Source organism: Salvelinus fontinalis, chromosome 1 (assembly GCF_029448725.1).
Source record: "Salvelinus fontinalis isolate EN_2023a chromosome 1, ASM2944872v1, whole genome shotgun sequence".
Taxonomy (NCBI): domain Eukaryota; kingdom Metazoa; phylum Chordata; class Actinopteri; order Salmoniformes; family Salmonidae; genus Salvelinus; species Salvelinus fontinalis.
Window position 1 is genome coordinate 18,843,816 of NC_074665.1, and position 15,505 is coordinate 18,859,320.

A 15,505-nucleotide genomic window follows, 5' to 3' on the forward strand; every position below is an offset into this window, starting at 1 on the left:
TCAATGTCGACACGCGAGTTTAAAATTGTACACATGGAAACATGGCTGTGTTTATAGATTTGAATATTAATTACACAACCGATAAAAAACGACTTCAGCATGTTATTGCAACAGCAGCGCACCGTAACTATGTTTGATCTTTTTCACATTTGCAAAACTGTTTAACTAGCACAAACCTTTATGCATAAAGCCATGGCTACCTGACTAACGTTATGTTAGCTAGCAGCTCACCGTAACTAGCTATGTTTTATCTTGTTCCCATTTGCAAAACTGTTAAGCTAACACTAACTTCAGATTCGCTGATTCGTCTTTGCTAACGTCTACGCGCTAGTTCATCGCTTGAGGCAACCCTCAATATGTCGTCGTATGATGGACCAGACCTAGCTGAAAGATGTCTTGATTGATTTGCTAATCAAGTACTGTAATGTTTTCATGTTTCAGTTGGATACTCCACAGTTGCCATCAATTATGTGGTTGATTTGCAACAAAAGAAACAGGTAGGCTCGGTGTTCCCTGTTTTATAACTCACCAAGTCAAGAGAGCTGTCCTCAACTTTGTTAATAACATTTGTTTGCTTATGTTTACAGGGAATTGGTAAACCAGAATGTGTCTCAGAGCTGTATGATACATTCCCCATAGTGCAGGTAGTGTGGAGTAATAGTAATGTTGATATATAAGGTACTACTTTTTCATGATGATAGCTCACATTTCTCCATGCATTGGGATAGTAACTAAATATATCTGCTCTTTTTTTGCACTGGGTAAATCCAGAACAATCAAGGTTTTAAACCGACTGACAGTTGTGGCCTCAGACCCATCACACTTTGTGAGTCCAATATACACTGTACAAAACATTAGGAACACCTTTTGTACTATTGAGTTTTGCCCATAGAGCAGCCTCAATTCGTCAGAGCATGGACTCTACACAAGGTGTCGAAAGCGTTCCACAGGGATGTTGGCCAATGTTGACTCCAGTGCTTCCCACAGTTGTGTCAAATTGGCTGGATTTGGGTGGTGGACCATTCTTGATACACACGGGAAACTGTTGTGTGAAACCCAGAATCATTTCAATTCTTGACACTCAAACCGGTGCGTCTGACACCTACTACCATACCCCGTTGAAAGGCACTTAAATCTTTTCTTGCCCATACACCCTCTGAATGGCACACACACAATCCATGTCTTAAAAATCTTTTTTTGACCTGTTTCCTTCCCTTCATCTACACTGATTGAAGTGGATTTAACAGGTGACATCAATAAGGGATCATATCTTTCAGCTGGTCAGTCTGTCATGGAATGAGCAAGTGTTCCTAAGGTTTTGTACACTCGTGTGTGCAGTAGAAGTTTAAACATTTGCTGACAGTATTCATATTGCATGATTTTTCAAATAACATCTGTCCCTTCCCAGAGACCAACTGCAGAGTACAAAGCCTATGACTTAGTGGCTGTCTATCCTAAAACAGAGAAGTTGTTTCATGTAAGTAGATTTTTCAGCATCATTATCCACTACTGACAATGTATGTTAGGATGACCTTCTGCTCATTTTGGTGATCTACTTGTTTCAATAGGCAGCTTGCATGACATTCGATGTTGACATCATCTGTGTAGCAGTGACAGAAAAACAACCCTTCTTTTTCAAAAGATCTCCAGTAAATGGGGTAAGTATGTATACAGTGCCTTGCAAAATTATTCACACCCCTTGGTTTTCTTCACATTTTATTTTTACAGTGGGATTAAAATTGATGTTTTTTTTTGTCAACAATCTACACACAAAGTACTGTCAGTGGAATTATTTATTTTTTTAGATAAAAATTCATAACTACAATATAGTCGTTGCGTCGGAATTCATCAATTTTGTTTAGGCTAGCCTAAATTAGTTCAGGAATAAAAATATGGCTTAAAAAAAATCACATTAAGTTACATGGACTCTGTGTGAAATAATAGGGGTTGACGTGATTTTTGAATGACTAACCCTTCCTCTGTCCCCCAATTAATACATCAGTCAAGTATTGAATTTCAAGCACAGATTCAATTACAAAGACCAGGAAGCTTTTCAAAAGACTCATGAAGAAGGGCACTAAGGTTATATTGCAAAGGAATACACTTTTTGGCCTGAATGCAAGGCCTTCCGTTTGTGGCAAATCCAACACATCACTGAGTAACTGCCTCATTTTCAAGCACGGTGGTGGCTACATCATGGTATGGGTATGCATGACATTGGCAACTATTGGGGAGTTTTTCCAGGATAAAAAGAAACAGGGTGGCATTAAGGACATGCAAAATCCCAGAGGACAACCTGGTTGTCTGCTTTACACCAGAGACTGGGAGAATTATGAAAATAATAATTGCACAGTCCAGGTGTGAAAAGTTCTTATAGACTTACCCAAGACGACAGCTGTAATCGATGCCAAAAGTGTTTCTAACATGTATGCAACAACTATATTTTAGTTATATCATATACATGTTCTTCCACTTTGACATTAGAGTATTTTATGTATCCTAGGGGTCTGAATACTTTTGCAAGGCACTTGTCAGTATTTGAATTAACAACTTATTTGGTGACTCACTTACGTCTTGTTTCTTTTGGTTGGAGTGGATACCTTTAAAAAAAAATATATAGTAAAAGTGATGTAACTTATTCTTGTCAGGCAATTGAAAGAGGTGTGTTCTTTGAAATAAGTTACGCACCTGCAATCCGAGACTCCACCATGAGAAGATACACCATCGCAAATTCCATCAGTCTCGTGGAGATGTGCAAAGGAAAAGTAAACAAATACACCCATCGCGGTTCATTGTTCACCTGTTAATCCACCTGCCATTTTCAAGCGGTGCGTGTAACCGCAATGTTTTCGTTCAAATAGAATGTAATTGTGACGAGTGGGGCAGAAAAGATAAGATAGAAATTAGATATTGTCTTACCCTCTTAGATGACAATCATATGAACCTTGAGCATGTTAACATCATCCTGAAATGAACCTTACTAATGTAAATGTGTTTTGTGTCCCTCCTTGTTCAGCCCCTTGAGTTGAGAGGACCCTATGACATTGGCAACTTGTATCCTTACATTACCTTCTACAGTACTTGATGTAGGCTACTAGAATAGAGTGCAGACTTATGCAGGTGTGATGAGGCCAACCTGTGTCAGTGCTGTTGTCCTGAATGAAGACCAGAGGCCTACTTTTTGGCCTGTCCGAAGGAGATGTCCACTTACATGGAGGTGAATAGGCTGCTGTTTATTGGTCGATCAATTGAATACGTTGTCAAATCACAAATGTTATCTTCACTTGGGCAACTCACTGTCCCGTTTAACCATCAATGGAATGTTCTTTTTGTAATTTATCATGTAACACTGTCATTAAACTATATTTATTACATGTTTATCAGTCTCAAAGCAGAATTTGTGGCACAGGAAAACCAATTAATGTACTGTGTTGTCAATACGGAAACAAGAAAGACTGCCTTGGGTATTGTACACACTATGAAGAAAGACCAGCCATTGACTGAGAGACAGGAGGATGTTCCAGCATCAAAGAGGGCTAAGATTGAGACTGCATAGTAGAAAGTAAAATACTTTTGGATGAATAGAGAATGTGTTTATGTAAATGCCCTTTTATGAATATCCTTATTTGTGTTAATGTGACTGTTTTCTAATGGTCAGTGGGTATATAGTATGTCATGGATCAGCAACTATGATGATGCTTGTTCGTTTTAGACAAAATAATCAAATTCAGATAGCAAAGGCAGTGCTGTCTATTTAATACATTTACAGGTAAACATGTAAATACAAAAACATACTTCAGGAAGTGTATTAATATACTACACAAGCATTTTCAAATCCTGTATTCTCACTGACTACCACAAAACCAGGTTGAAGCCACAGGCTTGCTTTCTGCGGAACAGTATTGTTTTTTCTTTTTACATTAAAGACAAATAAAGAATGTATCAATTCAAAGTCATTTATTTCTAAAATGTGAATGTATACTATAGTCATGCTGATGTCATAAGGCAAGTCACATTTTCCAAACGTTGAACTTTCTCTTTCCCCCCATAGTTCATTTGTCAACCTTGAGCATTTCAGACTTCCAATAAGCTGCCTATAAAGAAACAAACATCCTTGGGAGCAAATGCAGTTATCTCAAAGTTCCAGACCAAACCTCTGCTAGTTCACAAAAATTGACTCCGGTCCTTGAAGTCAGCCTAGAGTAAATTAAACCAAAGATGATCTATTGACAAGATAGTCGCATGACCGCTCTAACAATGGAGAGGGCTTATCTCACGCAGACAGATTGTGGGCTGAGTAAATCCTCTCCCTTCGCCTCTTCATCTATTATGAAACCTTGGAGGCTGTATGTCTTTAATCAACAGATAAATAATCACTTTGACAACTACTCGGCACAAAGGAACTGGGCTATCTTTCGCTGTCATCTACTCATTCTGAGTGAGTTGCGACCTGTATAAAATGCAATTTAACTGAACAGGACTCTACTTGACTTGAGTTTTTACATCATCCTTGAAGTTGCTGAGAATCGATTTAGCCCCACTCTGCCACTCCAGAGTGCTTTCTAATGGTGACTTTCCCACCTGTGTTGGAGAAAAACAAAGATGTATTCATTATCTCAATAGTAGTTAGTGGTATGTTACAGCAATAACTTTTGACTGATGTTTTCTTGTGATTTGATATTGGATGTATTTCTTCTGATCTCAGATTAAATCTTACTCATCACCACAAGATGGCACTGTGTTCACGGATAAATCCTGTCACCTTTTGCTATCACTAGTATGATTCTCTGAATACATGTAAGCAAGCCTTACAAGCTAATTTTTCATTGTATTTTTCAAACAAAATACCACATTCTATACTACATTATAGATTGAAGTTACAAGTTTGCTGTCAATGTTAGTAAAGTACTTACACAATTCTTGAGTTTTGGATTGGCTCCATGAAGCAGGAGTAGTTGGATGATTTTGAATCTGTTCAGTCTCACTGCATCGTGCATGGGAGTATCTCCTTCCTGTGTAAAAAAATAAACAAAACCAAAGTTAAAGACCCATTACATTGGTGTTTCATACTTAGTTAAGCAATAAAGCCCGGGGAGGTGTGGTATATTGCCGATATATCACAGCTAAGGGATGTTCTTATGCACAACACAGAGTGCCTGGATACAGCCCTTACCCGTGGTATATACCACAAACCCCCAAGGTGCCTTATTGCTATTATAAACTGGTTACCAATGTAATTAGAACAGTACACATTTTTGTGTCATACCCATGGTATACGGTCGACTATACCACGGCTGTCAGCCAATCAGCATTCATGGCTTGAACCACCCAGTTTATAATTCTGATTAGATTCTAAGGTATATATATCGGAGCAAATGAATTCCCACACTGAATGAGAATAGCTCACCCTGTCTTTGGCATTGACGTCAGCTCCACAGTGGACTAGTTGTTCAGCACATTCATAGTGACCGGTTCTCACTGCAACATGAAGGGGAGTGCTGCGGAGCTAATGAATGAACAAAGAAACATTTACAAATGTAAGATCTTCATTTGAACACCCTGTTGCAGGATAACTTTCCTGCAATCCAGGAAATGTCAAACTTGTAGTGTGTTTAAGGTTTAAAGGCTTCTGAAGTTTCTATTTTCCACTTTGACATTTCAGACTTCATTTTCTCTTCCGGAAAATGTATCAACCCCTACAAAAATGTAAATGAATTATAATCCACATTATTTTCCAGCTGTAACAAACTGGCTCAAATTAAGATCTGTAAGGATAAATCACATTGAACCTAATCTCAGTTCCAGGTTTGTCATGAGAGATTATATTGGCGCTGATGCATTTAGTCATATTTGTGCGTGTTCTGACCCACAGTGGCATGTTAGCTTTGTGTTCTGTAGTCTTACCTTATCCCTGGCAGAGAAGCTGCCGTCTTGGTTGAGCAGCAGTTGTAACACAGACATGCTTCCTCCTCGGCAGGCAGAGTGGACAGCAGTAGCATCCAGCTAATGAAGGCAACCAATGGGGTTATACATTATAGAAAAATTCACCTTGTTTTTCTCTGTTCCTTTCTCATCAACACCAACTGATTTTACAGTAAAGGATCAAAGACTGTGCAATATATTGCCCAGAGCTTGCCACCCGTGGACCTGCAGTTATTTTTAGCTTTTCCATTAAAGTACCTTGTCTTTGTACTCAATTGAAGCTCCAGCCTCCAGTAGCCTCTTCACAACATCCACGTGTCCCTGCATGCAAGCTCTGTGCAGGCCTGTGCGTCTGAACTATAAAGGAAGGAGGATATCGCATTACAACACACTACACACGATGACACAGCTGAGCTGAGGTGCATTGGCAAACCTCAGCTTAGTCGGTGTTGTCTAACCACTCACATTGTCACAAGCGTTGATATCTCCCGATTTTTCCAGATACCTCTCGATCAATGGAAGTTTGTTCTCCTCGCAGGCCTTGAAGAAATCTTCCTCATTCACATAATAAGGCTGCAAGGACAGATGGTGATTCAGCTGAATGTAGCCAGGGGCAGACTGTCAGAAATGCCAGATGGGCTAGTCCATTTTTAGCCCAGTGGGCCTGTCTAACTTGTTGGGGGGTTTTTTTGCGCAAAATTATAATTATTTCACTAATAATGGGTGCCTCAAGGAAAAAATGGGCCAGTGTGTTTGAAATGCCAGGGCCAATTTCTGGTCCCTGTCCACCCCTGAACGTAGCAGTTACTTAGTAGTTATCAGTCTTCTTATGAAGGGTCAAATCTTATTAATTGCCTCTATTCTTAAATCTCAAATTAGATTCTTTATCAATTCAATTCAAGGGGCTTTATTGGCATGGGAAACATATTTTAACATTGCCAAAGCAAGTGAAGTAGATAATAAAAAAAGTATGAATGTATGTACTTGTAAGTCGCTCTGGATAAGAGCGTCTGCGTCTGCTAAATGACTTAAATGTAAATGTAAATGTAATATACAGAAGTGAAATAAACAATAAAAATGAACAGCAAACATTACACTGACAGAAGTTCCAAAAGAATAAAGACATTACAAATGTAATATTATGCATATATACAGTGTTGTAATGATGTGCAAATGGTTAACGTCATCCTACTCAGCTACTAGGCCTGTCTTACCACAGTCTCTGGTGGGGGTGGTGGCTTGCAAACTTGTACTCTTCTCGCTCTCTTTCTTGACTTCCTCAGTTGCAGAATATTCTGGAGGTCATCAATTGTCTCTAACCTCAGATGTCCAGATTTGTCTACCTGCAGAATCAAACATTTAAAGTAGAGAGATGTTATACATCTTGCCCTCCTATAAAGTTGCTTCACAATTGAGGATTTAATACTTGGTACCATGATCTTTATGATTACTCTTTTTGTGCCAAAACCATTGTAGCAAATTCACAGGGTTGCCCAACCAAGATTCAAACCACAACCTTATGTCTGTCAATTCAACACATAAACATATCTCATTAGGGCTGAACCTGGCATTGCACTAAGGCTGCTACGATAGTATTCGACTTACATTTAAATTCAAGGGGACATCCGTGTTAGCCAGGCTGTCCTTGTGAGATCGCAGGTCATCTTGTTTCTCCTGGTTAACTGATGTCTCGTATTCTCCCTCTGAATACTCCTCTTCTCCAGGCTCGTTGCCCTCGCATTTTTTGGCGGTAACCTTGAATAGAAAACACTGTATTAGGAATATGTGAGCAACTGAGACAATCCTGTGTCCTGTGACCCCATGCCCATTGGCATCTGTGATAGAGGGAGTGAGTAGAATACATCCAACAGCAGGTGTAAGAAGGCTTTTCACAGAGAATTTCAGTCTTCATGTGATTATCGTTCTCAAACTGTTACTGTAGAAGTTAATATTCCTCTCAGAGTTGTTGAGGTTGCAGCTCAGCGTCATGAACACAGTCCAACATCCGAAATCCTAATTGCAGACTCTAACCCTAAATTCTTTGCTACTGTGGTCATTCTGTGGATCACTATAAAAATCCAGTGGAACGAAAGCCGATAGCTTTCGAAAAATTGTCAGAGGAATTGTTACATACCACTCCACTGTTGGAGCTAGGAACACAAGCATTTCACTACACCTGCAATAACATCTGCTAAATATGTTTATGTGACGAATAAAATTTGATTTGATTTGAAAAAGACATAAAAGACCCACTCTTTGAATACCCATCAGCTCAAATCCCCAGTCAATGGTCAGTGTCAACTGTCTGTGTTCTACGTTTGCAGGCCTCAGTTCAACGTCTTATATGTGTTTGAAGCCGGCAAGCAATGAGATCATGTTCTAACCCGGGTGTCTCGCCTGGCTCCGCCACAGGGCAAGGTTTCCTGTCACAGCCCGGCTGGCACGTTTGGGAGAAGGAAGGGGTGAGTTGAGAAAGCCATGGGACTGAGTCGGATGCCTTTGGCTGCCATCGCCTCTGTCAGTCAGTAACAGGAATGGAAGTGAAACCTGAATTGCGTAACCAACTCTATGACTACATGCCGCCATGCACGGTGACCAAAGGCTCCAGTCATGTAATGGCCTTCCACTCCCCCCTCTTACAGTTCCCACCAACAGCTGGCCCCGGGCCCAGTAGCATCTGCCACATAGAACATACTGTAACTACAACCCTCAGCTACGACACAGACAGGACAGGAAGGGATTACTTAGTAGGCTTACAGCATCCAAACATCTATTTATACAAATCAATGACTTGTGTTCTGTGTTCTACTACCCCATGACATATTATGTACAGACTGATATGAGTAGTTGTTTGTTTCTCAGTGGGTCTACTGACTGACGGACGGACGGTCTGCATTTTCTGTGTCGTTTTTATCTTATTGGATTTCTGTACCATTGCATTACTTACACTGGTCAATAAAATGATTACTACCTGAAACTTACAGGAGGTTGGTGGCACCTTAATTGGGGACAATGGGCTTGTGGTAATGACTGGAGCGGAATAAATGGAATGGTATCAAATAGATGATTTCCAGGCGGTTGATACCATTCCATTTGCTCAGTTCCGGCCATTATTATGAGCCGTTCTCCCCTCAGCAGCCTCCTGCCCCGAAACAATTTTTAATGGAGCCTGTGATAAATCAAATCAAATGTTATTTGTCACATGCTCCGAATACAACGAATACAACCTTACCGTGAAATGCTTACTTACAAGCCCTTAACCAACAATGCAGATTTAAGAAAATAGAGTTAAGAAAATATTTACTAAATAAACTAAAGGCATAAAAATATATAAGTGACACAATAAAATAACAATAACAAAGCTATATACAGGAGGTACCTGAGTCAATGTGCGGGGGTACAGGTTAGTCGAGGTCATTTGTTCATCTTTCTACTGAGTCACATGGATGGGCTACGTGTTTAACAGCTGTCATATTTTTACAAGCACACACTAATCTGTAGAGCTCAAAATGAACAAGTGAAACATAGCTCATTTTTAATGGTTACACCGGACTAATCCAGCCTGTCACAATTACCTTATTCCCATGTCCAATTGATAAATAGGACCATAAATGTTATCTTTAGCAATGTGGGTGGCGCAGTATTCGGGCATGTCTCAATTCTACTAAGAATATGTGTCGGTGACACAGAACATTAAGATGTAACCATTACATCTACATGTAAAATGTGTCTCTCGCCCTGACATAGAAGAGACTACTTTATTAGGACTTTGACGATGTCTGTAAAGACCATACCAGGGGCTAGCATGCCTCTTAAAGATCCTATTCATTCTAAAGGACAAACAGCACTTCAGCCTCTTTTTAAAAAATAGTTGCGATACCTGCTCCCAAAGACTCTCAGATTTCTTTCTTAAAACTTTGTGCAGTACACCTAATAGTTATTTCACTTTTCACTGAAGTGAGATTCCATGATTGGGAACATTTTAGAATCTCCACCTGTTCTTGTTTTGTATCTAAGTGCCTGTTTGATTCACATCGATTGGAACTTGAATAGTCTATCCTGTTGATGTAATACCATGAACTGCACGTGTTTACAGCGCAGTGGGCGGACATGGTTGCATCTCAATTGCTCTCTGATCAAGTGATCATTAATCCTACCATACATCACAATGAAAACTTTAAATATGTAGCACTAACCAATTGGATTACTATTATAATAATAACTTCACAAATATTTGCGCAGTATTTGTAGTATAATTAAACACGTGCTGATGAAAATAAAACTAGCCTGGTGAAACCAGCCTGATCTCGGAGTTCACCATTCAATTTGACCAGGCTAGAAAAAGAAAAAAAAAGACCCACAAACACTGAAAGGCAAATTTAAAAAACATCCAAAAGCTTAAAGATCAACATTCAAGTAGTGCCATGGATATTATCAGTATCCATATTTGATTACAGTTGGTATACAGTAGATATTATAATCCATGTTTGTACCAAACCCCTCACAGCTACTGTTAAGAACCTTTACAGCAATGCTGGTTGATTTGACAGGCTGTAAAGCAACATTTTGTCATTGTATCATCAACCAACATTGCACATCATTATTGTCAAAGTTGTTTGATTAAGTTGTTTGATTATATGAATACAGTATATTTACATTTTCTGCAGTGGCAGGATCCATGGCCTCAAGTTGTCCCTGCAAGGGTCTCTCTCTACCTGCTGGTATAGTTTCTCAGTTCAGCCCTGTATTGACAGGTGAGGTGGATATGATCTCTTGTGCTGTCAGCTCAAAATCTTACTCCTGTGGGGAGGTTGGCCCTCTTGAAAACATTGCTTTACAGCCTGTCTGCTACATCCAGCCAATCACATCCCTCCCTCATCACTTACCTCTAACGCTGGAACGACCGTGAGATACGTCACTCCTGCTTACCTCCATCCTCATTTGGCAAGTTATGTTTTTTTTTGCATTTCTCATCTTTAATCTCCACTTAGTGTTTTTGTTAATTTTCTTTAATTTTATAAACTTTTTTAATACAGTATCATACTTTCTTTTGTTACAGCAAAAAGTCACTCCTTGAAAATGTTTATCTGATGGTAGTTGAAGATGTAAACCGGGCAGGAGTGAGCTATCAACATAAATGGGTGACAGGACATCGACGTACATAAGGACTGAGATACAGTTTCAGAACAACATACAAGTGAACAAGATATTTTCATGTTGTCAAGTTGTAAAAGTGTTGTCATGAGCCACGGCATGAGTGGAATAACAAGCAAGCAGACGAGAAACAAAACCCTTGACACGAAAGCTTAATTATTTTTTTTAAATACAAAAGAAATAAACAAATATTCAACCTATTTATGCAGGTTAGTTTGTTAGGTCTCGTGCTCGGAGACTGCAGCAAATAGAGTTTCTAGTTTAAAAAAGTTAGCAATTTTATGAATTATTTAATGAATTATTTTAAAGGTTTCGTTGTTTTTAAATCAATAAAGACTGTGCTCTGTCTTCCAGTTTAAACACGTACAGCATAGTGGTAATGGGATTTAGGATGACAGGGCTGGTTCCCCAGACTCAGATGAAGCCTGGACTAAAAAGCAATTTAAATATAAAATCTCCATTGAAAAAGGTTTTAGTCCAGAAGTAGGTTTTCAGACATGAAAAGTCTGACATTGTCCAATAAATATTACTTTATCATGAGGTAATGTTCTTTAAACTCTAGCTGAAGTGGCAATCCTATCTCTGGCATGGTTGGCATACTTTTTGGATAGGGAATGTTGAATAGGACAATAAAACTATAAATAATACGGCAGACATAAAAAGACCACCAGCACAGGGATCAGGGGTGAACTTCTACCTCCTTGCACATCTTTCCTCCCCTCAGAGTATCACGTGGATTCTTGTAAAACTAAATCTGTAATGCAACACGGCTGAAGGGCCAGTCTCTTTGCATATCAATACCTCTCATTCCTTGACCCTTTAACTGGTTATACCATCTGTTCTGTGCCTTTAAGAGAGGGCCAGGTATGTCAGATCACCCACCACCCACCTTGACATAAAACAGAGTTTGTTCCGTGCTATCTTCATCAAATTTCAGGGACTGTTGAATAAGTAGAATTGATTGCACATAGAATTCAAACAATGCTTGAGGAAAGCATTGAGATTCACCTATAGGTTTCAGTTTTGTTTATTCTGAGGCACAGCACACATTTTAAATTACTCTGGAGTCTGGACATGTGAATGTGGTTTGATGATGCCATGGAGTTGTGTTGTATGTTGTGTGCAACTTAAGAAATGCATGTTGTTTTAATGGCGCCGGAGAGGATGGCTGCCGTTTTATTGGCTCTTAACCAACCATGCTATTTTGTTAGTTTTTTTCACATTGTTTGTAAATAGTTTTGTACATAATTGTAACGGCTGTCGTAGTCGTTCTCCTCCTCAGACGAGGAGGAGCATGGATCGGACCAAGATGCGGATTGGTAAGTATTCATATTTTAATGGGAAAACAACAAACACTACAAAATACAACAACCAACAACCGTGACTAACCTGAAACAGTCCTGTGTGGCCCAAACAGTGACACAGGAACAAACACCCACAAAACACAAGTGAAACCCTGGCTGCCTTAGTATGATTCTCAATCAGGGACAACGATTCACAGCTGTCTCTGATTGAGAATCATACCAGGCCGAACACAAAATCCCAACATAGAAAATCAAACCTAGACCAACCCACCCAACTCACGCCCTGACCAACTAAAACAAATACATGACAAAGGAAAACAGGTCAGGAACGTGACAATAATGTTGCTGCTACCGTCTCGTATGACCAAAAAGAGCTTTTGGACATCAGAACAGCGATTATTCACCTTAAATTGGACAAATAATTTAATGAGAGGGATGTACTCCAGACACCCAAACAGGCCCTCATCCCGGTCATTTGCAGGAGAAAGAGACGGAAGAGGTATCGCGGAAGGAGATTGGGGTGCCTTGTTGAGGATCCACCAACAAGTGGCTAATCTGCCTTTGCCATCGGTCCTATTGGCCAATGTACAATCGCTGGATAATAAATTGGACAAACTAAAAGCACGTATATCCCACCAATGGGACATTAAAAACTATAATATCGTATGTTTCACCAAGTCGTGGCTGAACGACGACATGAATAACATTCAGCTGGCGGGTTATACACTGTATCGGCAGGATAGAACAGCAGCCTCTGGTAAGACAAGGGGTGACGGTCTATGTATATTTGTAAACAACAGCTGGTGCACGATATCTAAGGAAGTCTCGAGGTTTTGTTCGCCTGAGGTAGAGTATCTCATGATAAACTGTAGACCACACTATCTAACTAGAGAGTTTATCTGTATTTTTTGTAGCTGTCTACATACCACCACAGACCGATGCTGGCACTAAGACCGCACTCAATGAGCTATATATACCACCATAAGCAAATAGGAAAACGCTCATTCAGAGGCTGCGCTCCTAGTGGCTAGAAACTTAAATCAATTTGACCTAATTTCTACCAGCATGTTAAATGTGCAACCAGAAGGAAAAAAACTGTAGACCACCTTTACTCTATACACAGTGACACGAACCTACCAGACGAGCTAATTAACTTCTATGCTCGCTTCGAGGCAAGTAACACTGAAACATGCTTGAGAGCATCAGCTGTTCCGGACAACTGTATGATCACGCTCTCCGCTACCGATGTGAGTAAGACCTTTAAACAGGTCAACATTCACAAGGCCGCAGGACCAGACGGATTACCAGGATGTGTACTCCGAGCATACGCTGACCAACTGGAAAGTGTCTTCACTGACATTTTCAACCTCTCCCTGTCTGAGTCTGTAATACCAACATGTTTCAAGCAGACCACCATAGTCCCTGTGCCCAAGAACACTAAGGTAACCTGCCTCTTAAGATGACGCCGAAGAGGATGACATGACCGTTTTACATGTCCGTAACCAATTGTGCTATTTTGTTTGCGTTGTTTGTAACTTATTTTAAAATGTATGTTGTGTTGCTGCTACCGTCTCTTATGACTGAAAATAACTTTTGGACATCAGAACTAGGATTACTCACCACGCACTGGAAGAAGTTTTTTCCTTTAAGAGCCCGACGAGAAAGATATACTGCTCTCCCGGGAACAGGCCCAGATCCCCGTCATTTGCGGGAAGAAAAGACAGAGTAAAAGAGGACACAGATCGGGCTGCCTTTGAGAATCCGTAGGTGAGCAAGTAAACTCCCATTGCCATCAATTCTACTTGCTAACATGCAATCATTGGAAAATAAAATTGATGACCTACGATTACGATTATCCTACCAACGGGACATTAAGAACTGTAATATCTTATGTTTCACCGAGTCGTGGCTGAACGACGACACAGATAATATAGAGCTGGAGGGATTTTGAATGCACAGGCAGAACAGAGAAGCTACGTCTGGTAAGACGAGGGGTGGGGGTGTGTGTCTTTTTGTCAATAACAGCTGGTGCGCAATGTAATATTAGACATCGCGCACCAGCTGTTAGGTAGAGTACCTTATGATAAGCTGTAGACCACACAATCTACCCAGAGAGTTCTCATCTATATTATTGGTAGCCGTCTATTTACCACCACATACCGATGCTAGCACTACGACCGCACTCATCCAACTCTATAAGGCCATACGCAAACATGAAAATACTCGCCCAGAAGCGATGCTCCTAGTGGCCATGGACATGAATGTAGGAAAACTTAAATCGGTTTTACCACATTTTTACCAGGATGTCACATGTGCAACCAGAGGGAAAAACTCTAGACCACCTTTACTCAACACAGATGCATACAAAGCTCTCCCCCGCCCTCCAGTTAGCAAATCTGACCATAATTCTATCCTCCTGATTCCTGCTTACAAGCAAAGACTAAAGCAGGAAGTACCAGTGACTCGCTCAATACGGAAGTGGTCAGATGACACGGATGCTACGCTAAAGGACTGTTTGCGAGCACAGACTGGAATTTGTTCCGGGATTCATCCAATGGCATTAAGGAGTATAACACCTCAGTCATCGGCTTCATCAATAAGTGCATCGACGACGTCGTCCCCACAGTGAGCGAACGTACATAACACAACCAGAAGCCATGGATTACAAGCAACATCCGCATTGAGCTAAAGGCTAGAGTTGCTGCTTTCAAGGAGCGGGACACTAATCCGGACGCCTATAAGAAATCCCGCTATTCCCTCGGACGAACCATCAAACAAGCAAAGCATCAATACAAGATTTAGATTGAATACTACTACACCGGCTCTGACGCTCATCGGATGTGGCAGGGCTTGATAACTATTACAGACTACAAACGGATACCCAGACGTGAGCTGCCCAGTGACGTGAGCCTACCAGATGAGCTAAATGCTCGCTTTGAGGCAAGCAATACTGAAGCATGCACGAGAGCACCAGCTGTTCTGGATGACTGTGTGGTAACGCTCTCGGTAGCCGATGTGAGCAAGACCTTTAAACAGGCCGCAGGGCCAGATGGATTACCAGGAAGTGTACTCAAAGCATGTGCACACCAACTGGCAAGTGTCTTCACTGACATTTTCAACCTCTC

General features: G+C 40.5%; 2 protein-coding genes across 3 annotated transcripts; one reads left to right on the plus strand and one right to left on the minus strand.

Moving 5' to 3' along the window:
- The first annotated feature begins 31 nt into the window (after window positions 1–31).
- Window positions 32–3,956, plus strand: LOC129830139 (ribonuclease P protein subunit p30-like). Of its 2 annotated transcripts, XM_055892469.1 has the most exons (5): window positions 32–826; window positions 1,409–1,477; window positions 1,569–1,658; window positions 3,017–3,054; window positions 3,171–3,956. In XM_055892469.1, exons 1-5 carry the CDS (start codon window positions 692–694, stop codon window positions 3,223–3,225), a joined length of 387 nt encoding a protein of 128 aa, XP_055748444.1. In that variant the 5' UTR covers window positions 32–691; the 3' UTR covers window positions 3,226–3,956. The 2 variants fall into 2 exon arrangements, with proteins under 2 accessions (XP_055748444.1, XP_055748533.1); XM_055892558.1 differs by having other exon boundaries at window positions 3,017–3,956.
- Window positions 3,943–10,857, minus strand: LOC129855549 (ankyrin repeat domain-containing protein 1-like). The gene is made up of 9 exons (XM_055923751.1): window positions 10,852–10,857; window positions 7,528–7,677; window positions 7,137–7,265; window positions 6,388–6,495; window positions 6,181–6,279; window positions 5,905–6,003; window positions 5,408–5,506; window positions 4,914–5,012; window positions 3,943–4,581 (listed from the first exon to the last, which is right to left on the minus strand). The coding sequence occupies exons 1-9, from the start codon at window positions 10,855–10,857 to the stop codon at window positions 4,483–4,485; spliced, it is 888 nt and encodes a 295-aa protein (XP_055779726.1). The 3' UTR covers window positions 3,943–4,482.
- Window positions 10,858–15,505: the final 4,648 nt, after the last annotated feature.

Excerpts from the sequence above, each read along its gene's own strand:
- LOC129855549 (XM_055923751.1), bottom strand. Across the intron at positions 6,280-6,387 it reads ATATCAACGCTTGTGACAAT|TTCAGACGCACAGGCCTGCA; the intron begins GTGAGTGGTTAG and ends CTTCCTTTATAG. Across the intron at positions 4,582-4,913 it reads ATCCAAAACTCAAGAATTGT|GTGGGAAAGTCACCATTAGA; the intron begins GTAAGTACTTTA and ends TCTCCAACACAG.
- LOC129830139 (XM_055892469.1), top strand. The coding sequence starts at position 692 with ATGATGATAGCTCACATTTCTCCATGCATTGGGATAGTAACTAAATAT. Across the intron at positions 1,659-3,016 it reads AAAGATCTCCAGTAAATGGG|CCCCTTGAGTTGAGAGGACC; the intron begins GTAAGTATGTAT and ends CTCCTTGTTCAG. Across the intron at positions 3,055-3,170 it reads CCCTATGACATTGGCAACTT|AGGCCTACTTTTTGGCCTGT; the intron begins GTATCCTTACAT and ends AATGAAGACCAG.